Here is a 23704-nt window from a genome sequence, read left to right as displayed (position 1 = left end):
TCTTCCAAGGGCTCTGGGGAAGCTGTTTCAATCTTAAGTTTGCTCAAGCGTCAGGAAAGTTGACTGTTCACCAGTTACACGCAAACGTGGATTTATCCTGCCTGTGGGTACCCGCCTTGCCGTGCAGCTTCTTATCTTCATCTCCATGAAATAAAGTATGTGCGGTCTCAGGGAGAGGCGGCACGGATGCCATCTCTCCCATTTGGAATCGCCTGCTCATTTGTGTCCCTGTTCTTCCCCCATGGTGGCACTTCACTCTGTTGTAATTAGTTGTCGCATACCCTTCTCCTTTTCTACCATATGAGCTCTGTGAGGACCAGCAATTCCTTACTGTGCACATTCACAGATGTGCATAAATGTCTGGGGGATTGATAAGTAAATGGTTCTGGAGTAGGTGTTTTTCAACGAAGGGATGAACAAGTAAGAATATTCTAGGTATATGGAGAAGGACAACCCACTTGCACTGGCGTATCCGGGCTGGGACTGGTGCCTCCCTGGATCAGCAAGTCAGGGTTTGCACTGCGGCCAGCGCCCATCCGTGAGGAGTGGATTGTTGAGGCTGGCCCAGCGCTCCTCTGCACCCTGCTGCTGGCTTCCTCCCCTTCCAGTTTCACCAGCGCTGTGCCATTCACTTTCCAGACTGTTCCCCCCCACACAGCAGGGTTCCTGGCAGGTTAGTTCCTTCTCAGTGAGGAACTTAGTCAATTAGCCCCGAAATCCTGTTCCCTTCTCACTGGATGCTTTTTTTTGTGGTTAGGTCAAGTCACGGCATTTCATTAGGATAATAAAAGGGAGAAAGACAAACTCGTAGAATGTGAAAGTCTCTCACATAATAAAAGCTGACTGGTAATTTATGGCTGTTGCACCTGAGGGTGACTTTGGGATCAATACCCTCTCTAGTTGGACTTCCAGAGACTCAATTCATAAAGGCTTTCAGCGCATCATTAGCGAGCTGCATCCGCCAGCTCCGCTCCCAGAAGGCAGCAGCACTGGCCAGCTCATCCCCAGATGGAAAACCTCCTGAGCAGGAGGGCTGACGGGGTGATCTCACACCGCCTTCTTGCCTCCTTTCTCCACCTTGGAGAAAATTTTACCTAACACAGAGTTTCTGCAGCTTGGCCCTTGGGCGGTGCCTAGGCCTTTGCAGACTTTGTCCAAATGCTTCCTCATCAGTGTGAGGAACAAGACGAGCATTTCAACTTCCCCCTGATGTCCAGGGCAGTAAGCGCCCACAGTCTGACAGCCTGACCAGATTTAAAGCCGTGAGCTGTGGCTTTTCCGGCTTAGCTCGTGTCCTTGGCCTTCTCCAGTCCACTGACGCTCCTTTACGGGAAAGTCTACAGAGCCACGGGCAAGTCTTCTGGGTACCAGGCTCCGCTTCAGCCTGAGCTGGCTCCGTTTCCTTCCTTTCTGCATAAGGCGCTGCTGCAGAATTTGCACCCTGTCTTGAACTTGGCCAGCCAATCCTCTCCCACCACAGGGCTAGTCTCTGTGTAGCCAACTGGCCTTTGGAGAGCAGGACGTACAAAGGGAGCACGTTACCCAGAGCTTCTAACACAAGCCTCACCCCTGCGCACAACGGGTACCTTTCTCTAAAGCTGTGCATTAAACATGTTTTTGTCAGTTACTTCACGTTAAGGTTTTACTCACTGGGCATCTTCCCTGTATATGGTTCTGTGGTAGGTGTCAGGTGCTGCGGAAATACAGAGATGATTCATTGACCCTTCTCCTCCAAGACTAGGAATCTTAGGGCCGATGTGACAGGAGCACAAATAACCAGGAACTGTGATAAAACTTAAGTACCATAATGGTGGTAAAAATAAAAGCCTGCGGACATTTAGAGGAGGAGAAGTTATTTCTTGGTTGATGAGATGAATTAATTATACTTAATTTATGTGCTTTGTAGTTGAGATGCTTGTATATGAGGTCTGTTTACAGGACGCCACTCGCCTGGGTTCTTCTAAGAATAGCCCGTTTCTCTAACTCCCTACTCCCTGTGCACCCCCTGTCATTGGGGCCTGGAGCCAAATAGGCTGGTGCGGGGGCGGGGAGTGCTCAGAGAAAGACAAAGGGAAGTGGAGGAGAATGACCATATTGGAGGTAGGCTCCCAGAGGCCATGCTGTCAGGAGCTGAGCAGCAAAGTCTCCCTGGATCTTCCTGGTTGGAGAGACTCTCTCCAGAGCCCTCAGGAAACTGATGAACCTGCAGGCTGATCTCTGAGGCAGTCTCAAATCGATACCCCTGATTGGCGAAACAGGTCCCCGTGCTATTAGGAGTGGTGACAGCTTTCAGACGGGGCATAAACTAATTGTTAAAGACCCCTCAGCATTATTCACCAGGGCAGGAGAATTAGTTTTAGTATCCGGGAAAAACAGCCATTTGGATAATTACATTCTGTTTCCCTGTGTCTCCTCTAACGCATTAGCGGGAGATAATATTCCACATTCTAAGTCCAGAACCATCCCACAGAGCTGCTATTAAACAGCTGTCACCTTCCTCCCCATAACTGGATGCATTTCTCGGCAGGAAGAATGACTCCCTGCGCGTGTGTGCGTGTCGGCTGCATCAATCCTGGCACGTAGGAAATGTATCACCAGGGTGGGAGGCAATGCATTATAGCGAGAAAAACACTGGACTAGTTGTCAGGAGACTAGGGTTCTGGATTTGGCTCAGCTGTGACTTGCTGGGTGACCTTGGGTAAGTCACTTAATTCCTCTGGTGCCTGGGTTTCCTAAGCTGTGATGTGAGGAGGCTGGCAAAGGCGATTCCTCCGGGATCTGAAGTTGGAGGTCACCATGTGGTATCTTTATGAGCAGAGCATGGGGTCTCCATGACTCTTGCTTTGTTCTGGAAACCCTTGAAACAGATTGGCCACATGATCCTTGGAAACTGTGGCCTATCCACTGCCACCAGCCCCAAAGAGTAAGGCTGTGGAGGCACTGGGCCTGGTTCTTCTCTTTTCCTCATTGACCTAAAGCTACGAAGACAGGCTGCCTTGGAAAAGCATTATACTTGGCTCATCCTTTCCCCTCTTCATTATTTTTCATGACCCATATCAGACCTCTGACACCACAAAAAGTAATGGAAATTAGAGAAGAGAATGATGGAGAAAAAGATGAAAAGGGCTAGGGAGGAATCGATAGGGAGGAGGAGAATTAGAAGAGGACTGGGGAAAAAGCTCCTGGAGACAGAGTTATTAAAAGGTGGCCAGGTACAGGAGAATGATGGAAGTTATGAAAATAAGTTCTAAAAGTTTTAAGAAACTCATTTCCCCCTCCCCTTCCTTCCCTCCCTTCCTCCGTCCCTCCCTCCCTCCCTTCCTTCCTTTCTTCCTTCCTTCCTTCCATCCATCCAACAAGTACTTATCAGCAACCAGCAGTCTGACACACAATATTCTACATCAATATTCTAGGTGCTAAGGATGGGTAAGTCATCGTGCTAAACATGAATAAAACATTGTCCTGGAATACAAGGAGTTTATAATATATTAAAGCGACGCCAAGTGTTTGTGTGACAAGGTGTGGAAAGACTATAATAGGAGTACACAGCAAGGGGAATAGGTCAGTTCTACTGGGGGAGGGAAGGAGGGTGAGGGAGGCTTCATGGAACTGGATGGGTCTCATGAGATGAGAAGAATTTCTGTGCTCTTCTATTGTGTAGAATGATCTTCCTTTATGCAGGCCCTGAGTTAGTCACTCCATTCTCCATATTTCCATGGTGCCGTGAAACAACTTTAGCTGCATTCACCTTCCTGTGCTGTGATCACTTCCTTCCATATCTGTCTTACTCATTAGGCTGAGTTCTTTAAAGCCAGGAAACAGTTTAGTTGCTTTCGTATTTATATTGCCCAGGACCTACCCAGCACAGTGCCAACAAACAGCAGATGCAACCCCACAATTTGACCCCCAAACCAAAAAAACCAAAAAGCCCACATTGAGTGAGAGTGTTAGGCATCTATAATTTCTCTCCTACTAGATCCCATTTACATGGGTTACCATAAGAGCTAACTCCCCCCATCCCATTATTTCCATCACATCACCACCATTTTGGGGAAAGATGTTGCACTGAATGCTTCTATCAACATCCATGTATCTCTTCCCCCTTCTTCCTCTTCCTTTTCCTTCTCTTCTGTTTCTTTTGCACCTGCCTCTTCCCCACTTCAGGAGTCCCCAGTAGAAGTAGGTTAGTCTCAGTTTCTCTTTCACACTGGCTATCTAGAATGTATTTCTAAGAGTGTGATGTTTCAGAGGCCTCTTCCCAGGCAGGGCCTGGGGTGTGCCTAACAGCAGATCGGTGGCTCCTGGGAATGTCTCTTCCCTGGGAGTACGGACCCCATTGGCTGTCTTCCTCCTAGGGCACCTGCATACGTTGCTGCTGGGCTATTTCTTGGAAAACAGCATATCCAGGTAACTGGAGGCATGTCCCTTTCCACGGAACAGTGCCTCTTTGAATTCATGTCACTCAGCCCCAAAGATGTTGGTGTCTGGACTTGAAACTGTAGGTGGAAGTCACCTGGCCTTGTCTCTCCCACCCTCTTGAAATGGTCACTTCCACCAGGACATGTACTCCAGTTCTCTGAGCTCACTGGACCCCCTCTGGATCTAAGGTGTAGGACTACATGGTTGGCTAGATTGTAGTTGGCTTGGCCTATGTACAGCTTAATCAGTCTATTTTTCTGAGGGAATTGTGTCTTTTAATCTTTGTGCACAAGCTCAGGGACCTCCGTGATGCACACATTAAAAAAATCAGAATTGTTAATTCTTCAATTCATCATTTCCACTTCTGATAGCAGGATACTTGGAAAGCTGGTACAATCTGAGTCAACAATTCAGACTCAGTCTTCTCTTCAGAGGAGTTATTAAGAAGTGTATAGAGGAAACCAGATCGCATTCTGTTTGTGGAAAGGCATCAGGAGACTATTATACCTTAGCTAGAAAATGGAGTAACTCTGGAAAGAATAGGCACTCTCTCTCGTATAGGACCTTCTTCTTCCTCCCTTCCTCCTCACTTCCCTTTTGGAACTGAGATTATAAAACTCTAATGGTCTTGTTGAAATAAATCTAAGCTCTTAAAAATGTCACCCAATCTCATAGTCCCTTATTATTATGGGCTATAAATGCAGAATTAAAATCGGAAAGATCTAAATATTACTGAGTTAATGTTCTACATTGAATTGAAGTTTTTTTGTGGGTATAGATTAATTACAGGGAGACTTTCTATCCAGACACATATGTTTAAAATAGCTGCCTAACCTCCATGGTAGATACTTGGTGTATGCAGGCTAGGGAAAAAATGCCCAGCCTGGGTAACAGTAACACCCGGCATGGCTGACAGGCTTTGCTTTCAGGAATGTCTCTCTGCTCCCTCCTGGAAAAGGAAGTGACGCAGCGTGAGGAGCGAGGAGGAGCGTGGAGACTTCTCTGAGATGAGGGCAGGGGTGGAGCTGGGGGGAGGCCAGCTAAGGAGGTTGGCTCGCCATGGGCTTCCTGTCACAGCTTAGGAAAATGGAAGCCCTGATACCTTTGTACTAAGAGGAAACTGAAGCCCCACTCAAGGACCCTTGCTCAGCTCCTCCTTAGCAATATGGATGATGGAGACCTGGGGCTCAGGGCAGTGGTCAGGAGACGACTAGAGGGGAAGGGCCAGTGAGGAGCCCCTGGGCAACAAGGTCTGTGCTTTCTTAGCTGGGACTTGGCCTGGTGGGGGTGGAGGAAGGAAGGAAAGGCCAGAAAGGTTGAGGGGACTTGCAAGCAAAAAGACACATGTGCCCTGGACTAGCACTGGGCTCTTCAACAGAGCAGGAGAGTAGAGGGGGCGGCGGAGAGTTTGTGGGTGGAAGGAGCAGATCTCTCTGTAGTGGCCAGAGTGGGTAGCTCTTCCCGACCAGGTGGCAGACAAGAGTTCCCATTTTTCTCACTCCGCAGAGGCATGGGAAGGAGGATGGACAAGAATTCGGAACCATCAGAATATCTATCCAAAAGGATAAAGAAAATTCCTGTGTCAGAATTGACTTTTAGAATTGACTTTAAATTAAGCTGTCTGCTGCCAGTGGAAATGTGGGGGGGGGGTGCCTCTAAGAGCTACGTTAAGTTTAATATTTCATTTTTGCACACAGACTGTAAAATTTACATCCTCTTTATAATGTTTAAAATCTTTTTCAATGGGCTGATTCTTTTATATCACAACTGGCCTGGGTTTTCTTCCCCTACCACAGCTCTCTCCTGCAGCTTGCTCTTTCACTGGGCTGAGTGTGGGCTGATTCTCTCTTTGAAAATACAAGCTGGGGTATAAGGTTCCAGGATGCTTATCACCCATGGGCAACTTTATCAGGATGCCATATATTCCATTTATTTCAATATAAGACCAGGGACAGAGCATGTGTCTGTGCCAGGCTCTGTGCTGGATGGTGAGGACCTGGAGTGAAGCTCTCCGGGGAGTGGGGAACAGAGATATAGACATTAGAGTCACCTTCTAGTCTCCCCAAGTCTGAGAACTAGCAGGGAGATATTGAAGGAAAAATTGAATAGGAGGCAAAAAGTCATGACTTGGCCATGGGATAATTATAGAACCTTAACTTCTTTGGGTCTCAGCCTATCAATCTGTATTACTGGGGAGCAGGGAAGACAGGAAAAAAAATCCTTGAGGCCCTTCCCAGATGCTGTTATACGAAACATGTGATTTTCAAAAGTGAAAAATTGTATTGTTAACTGAAGCCCCAGAAGGCAAGAGAATTGACAGGGTACAGTGAGTGCAAGTATATTTGCTGTTTGATTCTTTGGTAACATCTTCAGAGCAATGGCAGAATTCTGTCTTCAGCAATCTCTTGGGGGTGTGTTTATCTCTGATCACCTCCCTGGGTGGTCCTGGCAGAGTTCAGGGACTTGGGGAAGGAGATTCTAGACAGTATGGACTGGAGGGCCCATACTTGCTATTACTATTATTATTATTATTATGTATTATTATCATTTTCTTGGCAGGGGAGAATTGGAAATTTAAGCTTACACGACCAGGTGTGTTTGCCCTTGTCTATACTGGTAAAGTAGAATACCCTTAAATGATTATGTGGATATCTGAAGTTATCTGCAATATTGATGTATTTGCCTTGATTACATTTTCTAGCTACTGATCTCAATTTTCCACTGTGCATTCATAGACACTCTCCCACACCACACTCATGACTCATTTGTTCATTCACTCATTCAACACCCTACAAAAATTCATGGAGCCCTATCATGTGCCAGGCTTTGAGCCAAGTGTTAGGGATGCAGAGATGAGGTAGAAGACTTGCAACTTAGCAGGAGGAAAAATAGCACAAGCAGAAGTCAAACAGGCTGCAGAACTCGAACGATCCACCTCCGTTTTATGAAGCCTTGCTAGACCTCTGTAGAGAGAGTGCTGGGCTGCTCCTCATACGACTCTTAAGGGGGCCATCTGTGCCCTAGTCCAAGGTGGGGCTGAGGGTACAGGGGGAGTTCTATACTTGACAAAATATCCCATCGAATGGTGACTAGCTCTTTTCTATTTTTATCTCTGAAAAGCAAAAACCAATGATAAGAGATGGTGGCACCTCATAAGTCAGTGGGGCTTCTGATGAAATTGCACCAGAAAATATAATACATAGAAATGCAAAAATGAGTTTAAAAAATCCCAAAGAGTGTGTGTTCTTTAATAAAGCCCCTAGTCTTGATTCTGGAAACACAGGTTCCTGTTGCAGAGTCCAATCACTAGGTGGGGAAGAAATGGGGAGCTCAGTAGATGCACCTGGATAGTTACCAGGTGGGGGGATTCCACCTTCCTTCATCAGTGCAAGCTCAGGACCTCCCAGTTTGGCATGTGGTAGGGGGAGCAGCTAGACCACATAGCCTTTTTCTCCCTGCCTCATTTCTTCCCTCTCAGTCATCTTCCTTCTTTTCTGGAGATTCATCAATTCCTTGGAGGATCCTACAGATCACTACTGCCATCATCAATCTGGCATGATGCTTAAATCCTTTAAAGCCCTGGCCAAAGCCCAGAAAAAACTCCTGAACTATAACCACGGTAATTTGGAGTGTTCAATGTGACTTTACTAAAGACTGGGAAAGACAAGGCAGAAAACCTCTAGTGTGTCCTACGTGCTTCAACACTGTGCTTTGCTGAACATGGGTTTTCCCAAGACTCTTCTTCCTAGCTTCCAGGGTTTCCTATATGCTGAGTGTGACCTCAACTCCCACTACCCAGGAACTCACTCCAATTTAACTTCTTGACTCCCAGAGGAGAATGCTGGGTCATCTTATCTACCTAGATCCTTGCCTTTGCTTCGTATAGACAGTGGGAAGAGCCTCAGCCTTAGGAAAAACCTGCCTTTCCAAATGAAAGCTGTGTGTGGTTTTGCCCTGAGGCTCTCTTTAGGATCACTGTTTCCAAATGCCCCACAAAACCAATCAGTGTTCATGTGTTTGCATATGCTTGTGAGTATGTGCATGTGTGTTTGTGTGCGTGTGTGTGCATGTGTGTGTGTGTGTGTGTGTGTGTCTCCTATTGAAGCAATGACAGGTACATGAAGGGAAAGAAGGAATAATAGGTGAAGGGAAACAGTAGGAGAGGAGGAAATCTATGCTTATGGTAAGGAAGAAAAGAGAAGAAGATGCTATATGTGCACACCCTGGATCTGGGCCCTGTGTAGCCAATCTGAACATTTCAGCCGTTATTCATGGGTACAGAGCCTGGAGGGAGAGCAGAGCATGCTTTGCTGGTAACCAGTGCATCGCCACAGAGATCAGATGACCAATTCAATGACCCAGTTTTCTCCTTATATAACAAGATGAAGAAAGTTGAGAAGTGAGAATGAGTTAACAGACAAGCAAAAAGATAAAGATGTCCAGGGGCTGAGAGAAGCAGAGGAGAGGCTGAGGGTGTAGAGATGTAGAGAGAGGCCGTTCATGGGATGTCAAAACAAACGTTTGAGAAGGGAAATGATCAGTATACCTTAACTTATTCATTATCACACAGAGTAAACAGATGATATGACTCTGTGAATTGAGTGAGTGCTTTGGCATTACAAACAGCCACAGGTCAGAAGTGGAGAGAGAAATGGGCAAAAGGGCCATGTCAGGTGGTGGGGGAGGGCAGGGAAATAGCAGTGAATGGGCAGGGCAGCCCTCTACATTAACATATGCACATATGCACATATTTGGGAGAGCACGTATGAAAGCCAGCAAGTAAGAGTTTGTGCCTGTGCACTAATGAGAAAGACAGAGATGGCAAGATAAGAAGGAAAATGGAGACCATCTCTCCTTATAATTTCCTGCTTTCTGTTCTACCCCACATCATGTAATCCGAGGAATTCCTCCCCCCTAACTTTATGTGCTCATAAGCCCAGACGCACAGGACAGAGGCTTTTCGTTACTCACAGGCTCTCCTTGACCTCTGGGGAGCGGAATGTAGGTAGCTTTCCTCTTTGCCAGCCCTCCCCAGGCCAAAGTCACCCTCTCTAAAGGTCATTCTGCTGCTGTTCCCAGCTGTGGCAGCTTGTTCACCAGCCCTGCTGTGTGTTTCTGAATCAGAAGCCTACAGACAGGCTGCCTCCTGACCCAGACTGCCTGTCCCTGTAGCATTGGGGAGCTAATCAAAGCCAACGTCTTCATTATATTTACATTTCACAGATGATTGAAAGGATCAGCTTAGAAAAGCAAAAGAAAGTTGAGGCATTCAAGCTCTCTGGGCCTGTTAAGACAACAGACTTATTATGTCCATGTGAATTTCCAGGAAGGAGCCTCTAATTAAAGCTTATTGCCTTTCAGCTGCCACTGGCCAGCAATGTGGCTGGTCCTTCCTGTTCATTAAAGCAAAAAGGCATCACAGTGAGGTTGCAGCTGCACAGAGCCCCTGCCCACCTTCCGGCCCCACGCCCCCGGCGAGCTTGGGAGGATCCCAGGGCTGCCATGATGGCCCATCACCCCCTGCATGTGACTTGGGATCTGGGACAGGATATTACACCCCTGTTCTGGAAGGAAATGATAAGACCCTGGTCTACCAGTTGCATGAATGATTAATGAAGGATAATTAGTCAATGTTTGTTAAGCATTTTATAGACACGAAATGCTGGCTAGGAGTTAAATGAAAGAGCAGAAGCAGCAAAATCCAAAAGACTCTACATGCACCCAAATGCTGCTCAGAGAATCCCAGAACACTGGTGTGAGGAAAGGGGACATCGCAGAGACCTCGGGCCCTGCGGTGCACAAGCTGCGCATGGCAGGGCCTCTGGGAAGCTGCCCAGCATCTGCCTCCCAGCATTTCCTCCCCAAATAAACCACAGCAAGAAAGGCAAACTAAAGTGCCACAGAAACCATATTTGCGGCATAACTTGAAGACAGATAATACCAGAAACTTCAAAATAACCATCAGTAAAAAGAGAAAAAGCATCTCATCCCAGCAGCGCACTCTCTCATCCTCCCATTCTCTGCCCAGCAGCTAGCGGATGGCTCCATCGGCCCTTGCTCATGGCCCTCCGCTGTGGAGGACTTTGAAGTCTGGTTCCCACAGCCCAGGTGGGAGGAGTTCTGTCCAGGGGTGTGGGCAGAGGGGGACTACAGTGGCTCCCAGTTCTTCAGATAAAAGTTTAGTACCCTTCCCTGTGTCCCCCTCCGAACAAAACAAAAGAAAACCAACTCTGAGATTAAGCCTGTCCTTGGGAAAATTTAAGAAGCTTTAGGCCAATGCACAGGGGACTCTAAAATCTAATATTTGATAAGTCTGGCCCTCACCTAGTACCTCAGTTTTAGGAACTGAGCCCTTCTCTGCCTAATTTGGTGGGTTAGGGTCCCATGGCCAATCTCTGGTGTCGCCTGGGGACTCTGCTTACCATGCGCACACCTATGGCTTACAATGAGAGGATACTGGCCCTCTGGCTCCACCTTTCCAGCCGGTGATGCTGGGCCCGGCTGTACCTCCCTCTCTTACCCATGTCCCTCTGTTTCCCTGGAGTGATGCTTCACCAACATCCCCCTTGATGTGTCCCAAATGGCAGAGAAGGATGAAGTCGTCTCCCAGAATCTGGGGATCTCTGTGAGTAGGGAATGTCTTTGAAGCTCATACTTTATCTTAAAATTCGTGTGTAGTGTGCACTGGAGTGCAATATACCGCCATGCTAGTTTTCATATAAAAATGTCCCTCCATTCCACCTTTTGGTAAAACTAAAGCTCTGTTGATTCTGCGGGTTTGCACATTCCCAGAACACCACTACGCATCCGCAAGATATGTGTCCAAGTGTGAGAATTAGTGGCCCCACTTTATCCTGGTCCCTCCCAGTTTGCCCACAGCCAGGTGCCTTAGCCAGTTCCTGTGTGGATGAGGCTTTGGAGGCAGCTTGCTCTCAGACCTGCGGGCAGAGCATTGGGAGCAGAGTCAGTTCCTCCCTCCTCCAGGAACATCTTTGAACTTTACCAAGCCCCCAGGTTGAACAATTCATGGTTAAGCCAGTGTTTCTTGATGACTCATGTTAATTGTTTGCACCGTGGTCAATCAAGAGTTGCCAAGGCCACTGGGTGAACACCACCATGATATGCTCTTTGACCTAGGGAGGGGCAGAACTGGCCCTGACTGATTTCCCTATAGGTTGCAGGCACTGTGTCACACTGTCATATTTAATCCTCACACAGACCCCAGGGCAGGGACCACTGTCTTCATTTCATATACGAACGACCTAGTACTGCTGGGTGTAATGGACATGCGGCACCCACACAACTCAGTTGGGATTCAAATCCGTGTTTCCCTTATCCAAACCCTGCTCTCCTTCCACCATCCATGATGTAGTGTCCTTGCTTTTCTTTCTGTTGCATCTTTTTGCCCATTTCCCTCACAAAGGCCTCTAGCGAAGAATGAAAGACGCAGACACAGGAGGCGAGGGTGGGGTGTATGACTTCTGCTGTCAGCTGTTTTAGGAAGATGGAGAGCGTGGGGGAGACATGGTGGGTTGAAACCAACGTCTAAGCCAACGTTTCTCTTACCATCTCGAATTAATTTATCTTGGTTCACCTTGTTCTTCTCATAGCCACAGATTTTTAAGGAATGGCTGTAAGAGGGTCTTCGGAGGCCTCTTACAGAAAATGTAGCTTCACCAAGCCTCTCATTCACCACCAGCTGCAGCATCGGTCTCATTATTAACTGGGGTTTAATCCTCCACATTCAAAGAGATTCCCATTACCCAAAACAAAATTTTTTTAATTACCCAGGCAGAGTATCAATTACATACTGAATACCAAGAGTTACTTAAAACTAATAAATGCTTCTGGAAATTCTTTGAACATTTAATGAATTAAAAGTTATGAAATATTTATAAGCAGTAACAACACCATTTAGTACCATTAATAAAATAAATACATTAAAGAATAAAATTCATTACTATTTTACCACTAGACATTGATGTCGATGACTGAATATTGCTCCAAATTAGTTGTAAAATACACCAATTATTTTAGTGTGATTAATCTTTTCAATTATTTCTTTTATGTAGTTATAATTTAAAAGTAATTTTCTTCTGGGAGTACAATGACCTCAGCACACTAGATCCTTATTTATTTATATGTAAAAACCTTTGTGTCTGCCCCTATTTCCGGGTGATTTCCAAGAGTCAAATATTTAAAATAGTTGCCTTATTAATCATTATTGTTCCTCAGCCCTTGGTGGGGCATTTTTAAGTGGCTTTATTAATGATTATGAATAAGTCATTCCAAAGTTAGAAAATCTCCACCAACGGCAGTTATACTCCAGTAGGGAAAGGGGGAACTGGCCAAACCCTTTCCTTGTTCTACCGGCTCAGGGCCCCGCTGTTAGAGACCCTGAGCTCAGCATGAGGGAGGCCGTGTGATCAGCAGGTCGAAGGACTGCTAGGCTCTTCCCTGGCCTCCAACCACCCCCAGAGGATTAAAGAGTCCCACTCCTTTACATGGTGCAATGAATTTTGTGCAAAGGGAAAAATGACTTTATTATAGATAAAAGCATGGGTTGTAGGGGGTGGGGAAGAGAAGCAGCTGCCTTCAAAATCAGCCGTAGATCTGGGCTGTCAGTCTCTGCCGGAAATGGGGTAACCTTTCCCTGGGCCCGTTGGTTCAAATAAGGCCCAGACGGAATGTGAAATGTGGGCACGAACGTGCAAGCGCACTCGGGGGTGGTTGTGCGGAGTTATTTAGCCCTGGCTCCAGAATGAGGACATTCTGCTCAGTGAGGGGACACAGGAGAGAGAAGATGATGGCATTTAGTGTGCCAAGCACTATGCTAGGGGCTCTACACACAATATCAGTTTTAATTTCCCAACAAGCCTATAATTACATATTATTAGCCCCATCTACTAATGAGAAAATCGAAACTCACAGACTTTTTAAAAACTGTTCTAAGCTCAAAAGGGTGGTAAGTGATGGAGCTGGGATTCCACACTCATTCTGTCTCATTCTAAAGCCGGTTCGTCTCTCTTACATTGTAACAAGAATACCCTTACTCAGGGCTTACCCTGAAAAAAGCATTGTTAGTTTTTAATCATTTGAATAAAGAGATAAAGAAAGAAGACACAGTCTTTTGATTCTAGCAACTTAGCATCTAATGAGTGAGACACATAAATAGCTCTGGAAAGAAGTAAACTGTTCTAAAATAGAAATATCTGGAAACAATTCTGAGCTGGGATTTCTTGGAGAAGACAGTGTTTGCGCTGAGCTGTGAAAGCGGTGCCGGGTTTCAAAAGACAGGGTGGAAGGCAGAGATGAAGAGCACTCTTCCTGTGCCACAGCTGGAACAAAGGCTTGGGGCGGCGGGGGGAGCGTTGGAAAAGCGTGCAGAATCTCGTGGCTATTCATCATTTTAGTGCTTATCTTCTAAACAGTACAGTCCACAGGTAAATTATGAGCAGGACGTTTCAGAAAGAGGGAGTTATAAGGGAGAGTATTTTGAAAATGGGGTTCACCTTCCACCCAGAGGACACTCGGCTGACGCTACTATTCTCCTTGGCTTTGTCACTTCCAAGCAACACATCCCACTGCTGCACAGCTGATTCAGTTGCTTGAAGTGACCAATGCAGATGGAGCTGCCTGGGTGCCGGTCTCAGCCTGGCAATGCAGTGGCTCTCTAATCACCCCCTGGGCTTTAATATCGCACAGCTTTGCAGGAGGAGTCAAGAGCCAATTTATTTTTGTGACTAGTGTTTTCTCCATGAGAAATTGAGCTGCATTGGGGGAGCAGCTGTGTTTTTAAGGCTTCAGGCCAGGTGAGGCCCAGAGAGGCCAGGTGGGGCCCAGAGAGGCCAGGCAGCTCAGGCATAATCTACAACGCACCCCCATAGCCATCTTCTCATTGACCCTCATGATTAAGGTCCATTTTGGGAAGTCACTGACATAATTATTTCTATTTTAAATTTAAAAACAGTCAATGTGCCATTCTGAGGGAGACCTGTAATGTCCCTTCTGATCCAGAGTTGGCTATCTATGGCAAATAAGAGGTGGAAAGGGGACTGAAAGCCCCTGATTGCTAGTTCCATGCTCACTCTGTGGTCTTTTTGAGAAAGGCACATGGGCACTAGTTTGGAGGAAGACATCTCTACAAATGGAGCAACTATTCAAGGACTCTGGTGCAAATTACATGTCAGTCAGGGATGCCCTTTGGCGAGCAGTTTCTGCGCAAAGTAGAATGGAGATCTTAAAGCTGCCACACACACTCAAAGCAACACATTTATATCAGGGCCAGGATGCTATCAGCTTAGTATTTGCTCAGTAAATGTCTATTGAATTAATGAGTGAATGCTTGGATGGATGGATGGATGGATGGATGGATGGATGGATGGATCTGCTACATATAGACTTTTCTGCTGGCAGTCTCGAGACAGACGACGACCACAGTAGCGGACTTCTACAGGTATAGACTGAGGATTCTGTGGTGCCTTGCTTGCTGTTGGAACAGAAAATGCCCAGCTTGGGCCAGGCTGCCAGGAGCCTATGAGGTTACTCCCGACTTTACCCAGCTGTATCTTGGAGCCTACTCTAGAGGCTGATTGTGTCCACATGGCTGGTCAACATTAGAATCTGTTTGTTTAGCTCCATTCATTCTTCTCATTCTCTTCTGGTGCAAGGAAGACATCCTCCACTGCCTGTTATTGTCTTTGGTCAAGCAGATGAGAGAGGAGACGGGACTGGAAGATGCTACACATTTTTCACTGGGAACATTCATATTAGCTCCGTATCTAGCATCTCAAAGCCAGGATCCACTGGAACAAAAACCTGCCTTGTAAAAATGGCCTACATTCAACATATAATAGCCTTGTGCTTAGTCTTAATCATGTATAGGAGGTATGGCTAATATAACTATTTTTGGCTTTTACATTTTAAGTACAGAATTGTGAGATCAAAAAGCTGGAGTTAATGGGAAAGCTAAAAATTAGACTGTCCAGGGTTTCTCCAACTGTACTTCATAAAATGCTGTGTGTGTAAGTGGGTATCGGGGCTGTTGACTAGGTGAGTTCTGAGCTCCCTGCCCCCACCTCCCCTGGGGCAGCTCTGCTTGTGTAATTATATATAATGGACTTCCATATAAGACTTTGGATAACAGTTAAGCCTCTATAAAATATTTGAAGACCTGGCTCTAGTTTAAATGCCTTCATTTTAGGCCCAGAAAGGTTAAGACATCCGCACATGTCTAACTCTTTTGAGATGTGTTTCAAGATGTTCATGGTACAGGGACTGTATTTTACTCCTTGGATTCCTCCTCCTTTCTGAGCTATAAAAGTTAGTGAAATAGCCCCTCACAGGCAATGTGAGGATTATGGCAGCCGCCCTGCTGAGTGCAGAGCATTCCTGCAAAGCTCATATGAGATAACACACCACTCTTCGCCTTTGCACATGGTAAGTACTCCGCTGAGGTTAGCTTTTATTGCTTATTAACCGGGCACCTACTAACCGTTCAACACTGTGATAGGTGTCAGGATTCAGAGAGGAAAGAGGCATGGCCTCGGCTCTGTGGTACCCACAGGCCGATAGCATCTCCTGTGCAGGGGGGATTGTTTCAGCATCCCCTGCATGGGCTTCTCTGGATTAACTAGAATGGCGCCTCTCTCCATGTGAGCCAAGGAAGAGCTTTGGAGTTCCATAGATGCATTTCCCTCCACACACCACCGGTGCCTCATATGAGCGGACCAAATTACTATCAGAAAATAGACCAGACATCCTGTAGACCTATCTGCATCCCTGGTTAGCATTTCACCAGCCGTGCTCACCCCTCCCATACATACAACCTCTGTCCTCCCTTTCATGACCTAAACAAAGCAATGACCTTAGGACATACAGACATGTGCCTACCTCAAATAGGCCTTGAGTATGCTTCCCAAATAACTCCTCTTTAAATACATGAGTATAGTTTTAGGATGCTGCTGCTGCTTTTTTTTTTTTGTTCACATCAACTGATGTGTGTCTCAATTTGTTTCGCTATGGGAAGGAGAGTTAGAAATGCTCAGGAAACACTGAGATCACTTTGTTCTTCTCTGCTCTCTGCCTTACACATCCACACTGATCCCTTCACACCCCGATGACTGCAAGAGTCCAAGCCAGAGAAGGAGTGCAGAGAACACCTGCTGCTTCCCCATGGACCCCAGCTGCTCTGGACCTGGAGCCTCTGAAGGAAGGTAGCTAGACCATTAGAATCTTCCTAGGTCTCTTGGCAAATCCACCTTCCCCAGGGAAGCAGCGGCAGACATCTTTCCTCCCTCTGCTAAGAAAGCATCCTGCCAGAAGAAACACTTTCTGGATCATTAGAGAAAGAAAGGTCAGCTCTCTTGGTTTCATACAAGTGGAGAGCAGACAATAAACAGGTCTTTTAAACTCTACAACAGACTCCCTGCAGATGTAACAAAAGCTACAGAATAAGATTTTTGTAGGAAAAGGGAGTTGTAGGGCTAAGGAAGTTAAAATTTGCACAACTGGTTGAGATCCTTGATCAAAGGTACAAATAATTTTCACAGGAATTGTGATAAGCCTGATATTTGGGGATTTGTAGGCTCTTAATTCCTTCTCCTGATGTTGCTTAAATGAGATTAGGCCAATTCTGGGAACTGATACCCTCTCCCTGTCACAGTCTTGTTAACTGGCTCCATTTCAACACATGGCCTCTTTTGGACGGTACACAGGCCCTTGACGTCTGCAAGGATTGATGGTGTCCAGAGGCACTCACAAATCCCTAAGTTTGTGAGTGCGGAAACATTTGTACAAGCCCCTGGCTTACTCCCAAACCACATGTTTCTTGTACATTGCCTCACGTCACAGGTTAACCACCTCTTCAACTTGAACTGAAGTTCAATCTATCACATTATGGTGATTTTTCTTTCCTTCACACAGAAACCAGTTTTGATTAAAGGGACACACACACACACATGCATGCGCAATCTTTGTAAAAGTTCTTGCAGAACAAGCAATGGATGAAGGGACACAGTGGCATAGGGAGCTGGGTGGTCAGGGCAGCTCCCTACGGAAGGGAGTGTCTTTCATACCCAAGCTCCAGGAGGCACAAGATTTAAAACCGGGCCTCTACATGCAGCAGATGGCTGTGTGCTCTAAGCCTCTGTGGTTGTTCCTAAATAGCCCAAATTGAGAATTTAGCTCTGCAGGTGCCATGGGCTTCTTTCCTGTCCACAGTTCATTCCAAGGCCTCTGAGACCACAGATTCCTTGGTACAGGTACGAGCTCCCTCCCTAGTGAATCTCTGGGCAGAGCAGGTGCAGCAGGAGAAGAGCAGTAATGAAATTAACTTCTTCCTGAAGGTTCCCCTATACCTGCCTCCTATACCCTTTGCAAGTGGGGAATAGTGAAGGATGTTTATGATCATGACCCTAGGCCTTCCGTAGAGTTAAGGGAAGACCAACCTCATACCAGGATGGGCAAAAGTAGGTTTTCAATTGTGAGTGTGTGAAACATAGTTTATTCTTGATTATTATTGTTTAGTTATTGTATTATTTTCCATACAAACAACTGTAAACCTACCTTTTCCCCACCCTGTATTTACTCATGATCTAGTTCATCCTATTTACCAATCAGAATTGAGGTAATATCTGGTAAAAAGAATCACATAAAGTAGGACCATGAAAAATAGGAATAGAAGATCAAAACTTGTATAGAGGAATGGGGAAATACACTTATCAAAAAACTACACAGATCTAATTACTCTGATTTAGTTCAGAGTTCTCTGGCAACAAAGGCAAAAAGAAAAAAAACAATAAATTATGCTTCAGGAGACAGATGCCTTCTCAAAACAAACTCACAATGTGGGACTTATGCAAAAGGAATTCAATCACACAGTGGACCGTGCTCTAACGCTTTTTACTAAGTAAGTGAAAAATTTGATATATTTCTCTCTATTTTTTTGACATATTTCTCTCTATTACTTTTTGTCCAGAAAAATTTAACAGGTTTATTTATATTGTGATAGAGCTGAGCTGCGGAAACTTGTTCACTGACACATTTTGACTTGCATCAATGCTTTATGTCCCCACATTTATATTTTTAAAAATTCACACACAAATGAAAATGGAAAAACTGCCAATACCTGATTTCTGTCCCCTATTTTGCACTTGGAATCACATACTTAAGTACCTTTTGACCTCACTATATCATTCAAAATACTTAGTTTTCTGTGGGTAGAGATATAGGTGAAACAAAAATGGCAGAATGTTGACAATTACTGAAACTGGGTTGAGGGTATATTAGGGTTCATTGCATTACTCTGTTTATTTGTATACATTTGAAATTTTCCACAGTAAAAATTTAAGAAAAATGGTCAAATCATTTGGCAGCCAGAGAGTTTAAGCTAGTATGTTATCTAATAAAGACTATATTCCAAGTTTTAAGTTAAGCAGATGTAATGTTATACTCAATCTTTAAAAACTGGTCATCTGGGCTGTGAAGCCCTTGATGATACTCAGAATAAGCCCCTCAGCACTGTAGACTTTCCTGTGTACGTGTGCACGTGCCCCGCTAATAATGGCGGCAGGTTACCGACACATGTCCGGCCACAAGCTGTCAAGGAGGAAGGAGAAAGCCAGGCTCACATACCTTCACTGCAGTTCTTCAGGGCAAAGAAGTCCACTGCAGACAGGCTTCGGTTTCCACTTGAGATGTACTCCAGGGCCACTCGGAACGGGTTCTCTGGGCGCCCAATTCTTCCCTGCAGCACTGTCCAGCTGGTCGCGTTGGAAAGCAGAAGGGAAACCACAGAAAACAGTGATGAGAAGCAGGCCTAGCCTTCAGCGAGGTCCTGTTCCTGCTGGGACTTTAGGGCCCACACTCTTCAATGGCACTTGCCAGCAAGAGATGGAACCCTAAGTGGCTTAGAGGAGGGAGGCCCCGAAGCAGCACACAAACATTTGCTTCCTTCCTGTCCAGCTAACTCAGAGACCCCATTTTCAAACCCACAGTGGTCATTGGTGGGTTGTTTGTTTTTTGTTTTTGTTTTTTTTGGTCATATTCTCTTTAGGCAATTCAGACCTGTAGGCTGTTTCAGTAGCCAGTCTTATAGGAAAAGAGTATATATACTTGAGCGTATACACTTGAGAAAACTTGGCATTAGAGTGAAGGAATAGTCTTTAACAGACTTACCTGTCTATCTATAATTATGCCTGGGAAGATAGCTTGGATTTCAGAATTTTATCTGATCCCAAAGTCTCAGAATCCTCAGGTTTGTTATATAGTTACTTTAAGGAAGCTTGCAAGGGCTATTTATTTACTGCAGGAAAATTAAAGTGCACCGAAGCATGTATCTTGGGGTAAAAGGTACCTAAGATTGACGTGGACTCTGCGAAAAGGTGCACATGGAAAAAGACAAAAGCCGGTCAAATGGTGAGCTTTGTCTCCATCTATAATCAAGGACAATGACACTGCGGGATGACAGAAAATAAGCTAAATGAACATTTTTACACCTCACTCAGTCTATTAACCTCTTGGAATAGCCTCCTGTTACTGATTGGAACATCAAATTTGCTTTCCAACACTGATTCAAGTTTTTAAAGAAATATGTAGATATTTTGAGAATTTTGTATGGAGAATGGAAATTACATGGATGATTTTATGTTTTATTTTATTTGAAAAAAAGAATTTCATTGAGGTGTAGTTGATGTACAACAGATTACATGAACTAAAAGTGCACAGTTTGATGACTTAAAGTGTATAAAATGATGAGGTTTGATATGTGTATCACTTGCCACTTGCCAGCAAGTGGCCAGTCTTATACGAAAAGAGTATATATACTTGAGCATATACACTTGAGAAACCCTGGCAGTAGAGTGAAAGGGACTCCCCCTTATCCGTAGTTTTGCTTTCTGCAGTTTTAGTTACCCATATTAAATAGAAAATTCCAGAAATAACCTACTCATAAGTTTTAAGCTATGTGCTGCTCTGAGTAGCTTGATGAAATCTCACACTGTGCTGCTCTGTTTGTCTGGGATGTGAATCTCCCTTTGGGAAGCGCAGCCACGCTGTATACACTACTCTCTAGTTAGTCACTTAGCGGCTGTCCAGGTGATCAGACCCACTGCCACGGTATTGCAGCTCTGTGTGCAAGTGACTTTTATTTTCCTTAATAATGGCCCCGAAGCCATTCACGTAACTTTTACTACAATATATTGTTAAAATGGTTTTTTATGTGGTTGTTGTTAATCTCTTACTATGCCTGATTTATAAGTTAAACTTCATCCTGTATGTATGTAGAGAAAAAGCACAGTATGTATGAAGTTCAGTACTATCCACGATTTCAGGCATCCACTTGGAACACACACCCTGTAGATGATGCAGGGGTACTGAACATGCGTGAACTCATCAGAGTGTTTCATGTTGTCTTACCACTAGGATGGACTTGGGTGTGGCAGTGCAAGGGCTAAGGAAGGTAGGGAAAGACTAGCTTTCTGTTTTTCAAAAAATTTAAAGCATCCTCCTCCATAAGTATAAAGTGATGCTTATTATTAAAAAATGTTAAAAGTCCAGCAATTCAGGAAAAAGTTGATAAAGAAAAGTGAAAGTCACTTAGAATTTCATTATTCAGGGGTAACCACTGTCAGCACCTCAGAGAGCAGCCTTTCAGCTATAATTTTACATAAATGAGACCATACTACATATGCTCTTGGTGACTGCACTTTGCCACTCAATGGCATGTCTCAGTATGCTTTATTGTTATGACACAATAAACATAGATTACAGGATCAGTCACTGATTGCATTTTTAATGATTTGTGCATTGCTCCTGATTTTTCCTCTTTATGATCATGCTGATGCTTACCCTGTGTACTTATATGTAGATACTGCTTTTGGACCAATTCTTAGAGCCTGAGCCAAAGCGCATGGACATTTAAGACTCTGAGGCACATTGTCAATCCTCCAACAGCGAATCAGAGGGCCTACTTCTCCATTTGGCCACAACCCTGGAACCCGCCAAGCCTTACTGTTTTTGCTAACCTTCGGTGACAAAGGTGCTGCCTAAGGCAATCAATGGTTTTTCAGTGGGGTGCTCCTGAATGGCAGTTTTAGGCTGATTGTGCACTGGGAGTCTGCAGAGTGAAGAGGGTAGTTTTGTTCCCTTTCTACACTCTTCTGTAGTTAATTCAGACCACTGGAGCCAATGCCTCGGCCATTTAATAAAAGTGTATTAAGTTTCCCCACAATAGATGCTGTAGAAGGGATTATTGCTGTTGTAAAGCTTGTTCTCTGTTACTGTACCCAGCAGATTCTCTATCCAAAATATAACCAGTGCAATTAAATTAGGAGAAGGAGGCCTTTTGGTTTAAATGTGGGACTGTTAAAGAAAGTATTTGAAAAGAAAATGTAAACGAGGATTTCTTATGGAAAAAACAAACAGAGAAATTAGCATTTTTCTTGTTCTTCTGAAAAATGAAGGACCTTATTTTTGAGGAAAGATGATGGTGAAAGGCATGACTATTCATATTCTGCCAAAATCTTAGCTCTCTGCTCCGAGAAATGATGGATTTTAATTCCAGGGACACGGTGGCCCTTGACAATGATTTCCATTTCTGTATTGGCACTAGCCCTCTGGATAAATGTGTCAAGAGTTTTAGGAATTAGTTTCTGAGTTACTGATGCAATAACTTTTGTCTGAAATTCTCTGGCCTCCCATAGTTTACTGCTGCAACTTTAATAACTTTCAGAGTGGTTGCCAAACATGTATTTTATAACCAGGGAAGTTGGGACCAGAAAAGGGCAAGCTTATACCTAGGGTCAGATTTGTTTAAGAGACAGCCAAAAACCCCATGAAAAAGAAATCCAAGCTCTCTCTTCTGTCTGCCTCCATTTTCTTTACTTACATCCCAGTGGTCATGAAACTTGCTCATCAGGGTCTTGTTTTCCTCTTTAGCTGGTGGCAACTCTACTAGTGCTCGTAACAGGGAAGGTTATGTTCTGACCGAGAGTCTCCTAGAAACAAACGTGCAGCCATATCCATGTGCTGGGGATTTGAGAACATCTTAGTAATGATGCTTCAATCAATCAATTTGACAGTGTGGGGACTCCATCTGGACTTTGGGAAGCCAGAAAAACTGTATGGACAGCCTGTAACCATTCATTATCTTCTAGTGTCTTTCTGAAGCTTTCTGCTTCCAGTTCTGGCTTTGTCCTTCATTTGTCTGCTGACTTTGAACAAGTCACTTTACTTAGAATGCCTGACATTTCGTATGTTTTCTGATCAATTGTATTCTTAGCCAGATAAAGTGTCTTCAATTTTGTGTGAATTTGCTGAGGAAAAAAACTAACTACACATTTTTGCTGAGTGGCTTCATTATGATGAATAAATTAGAGCCCCCTGAAAAAAGGTAGGAGAGTTGGTTTGTGAATATCAAGGTTCATTTCTGACCTAGGGGCTGGAAATAGTATGTACGAAGGCCACTCTGTTGGGAGTGTGTCGTGGATCCTGGTCCAGGATTTGCATGGGCTAGTGTAAGTCCCTGCACCCCCTGGGTATTTAGTTTCTTCATTAGCAAAACGTGGACATTGAATTTAAAGTTCTCCAGGGTCCCTTGTTGATTCGATGACTATAACTTCTCCCAGAGACTGAAGGAGTCCTAGTGACAAAACTATTCATGAAAGCCCTGAAAGCTGCAATGGACAAATAATATTCTATGGAAGGTGGAAGGAGAGTTATTAGTAAAAAAAAACAAAACAAAACAACAACGCAGATTTATTTCTGCAGAGACTCGCTTTCACCCCTTCAGAAAAATGGAGAGACTTGCCCAAGGTCACACATTTGGTTACCTACAGAATGAAGTTTAAAATCACATATATTATTCCCCCCAGATTGCCAGTGCAAGGGACAATGCAAACTATAAATCAGTCTGTATTCAGTTGCTTTTCATATCCCTAGAGTCACAGAGATGAAAAAGGATTATGTCTACTTAGCATTGCTAGTGGGATCACCAGCCTGGGTTTTGAGGATAGACAGGTCAGCCAGACAGAACAATACAATATCAGCATGTGCATACACAAAACAGAACATCATAAGGAGCTCTGGCATGGGAACAAAAAGAACCTGCAAGGCTCCCACTGTTCCATACCAGGTTAGTCTCCATGTGCTCAAAGGAAATTGTCTGGCATGTCTGGTGTGAGACAAGCTGCTGATGAGACGGAAGGGTTGGCAGTTGTCTCAAGAGGACAAAGGCACCGAGTTATTTTAAGCCCAGGATGAAGGGGCATTTCTGACAGCCTGTGAG

At 44.7% G+C, this 23704-nt stretch overlaps 1 protein-coding gene across 1 annotated transcript in view; it reads right to left on the bottom strand.

The window, feature by feature from the left end:
* ALK (ALK receptor tyrosine kinase) overlaps positions 1 to 23704 on the bottom strand; it is a 632462-nt gene that overhangs the window by 136588 nt on the left and 472170 nt on the right. Inside the window, exon 5 of the mRNA XM_054565684.1 lies at positions 19054 to 19181. Coding sequence (XP_054421659.1) covers positions 19054 to 19181 — 128 coding nt within the window. The remainder of the gene's footprint in view (positions 1 to 19053; positions 19182 to 23704) is intronic.

Source organism: Pteronotus mesoamericanus, unplaced genomic scaffold (assembly GCF_021234165.1).
Source record: "Pteronotus mesoamericanus isolate MK-2021 breed Mesoamerican mustached bat unplaced genomic scaffold, CSHL_Meso_final contig_101, whole genome shotgun sequence".
In the NCBI taxonomy this organism is placed as follows: Eukaryota; Metazoa; Chordata; class Mammalia; order Chiroptera; family Mormoopidae; genus Pteronotus; species Pteronotus mesoamericanus.
Note: the sequence above shows the minus strand (reverse complement) of the source record. Positions and strands in the feature narration are given on the sequence as shown.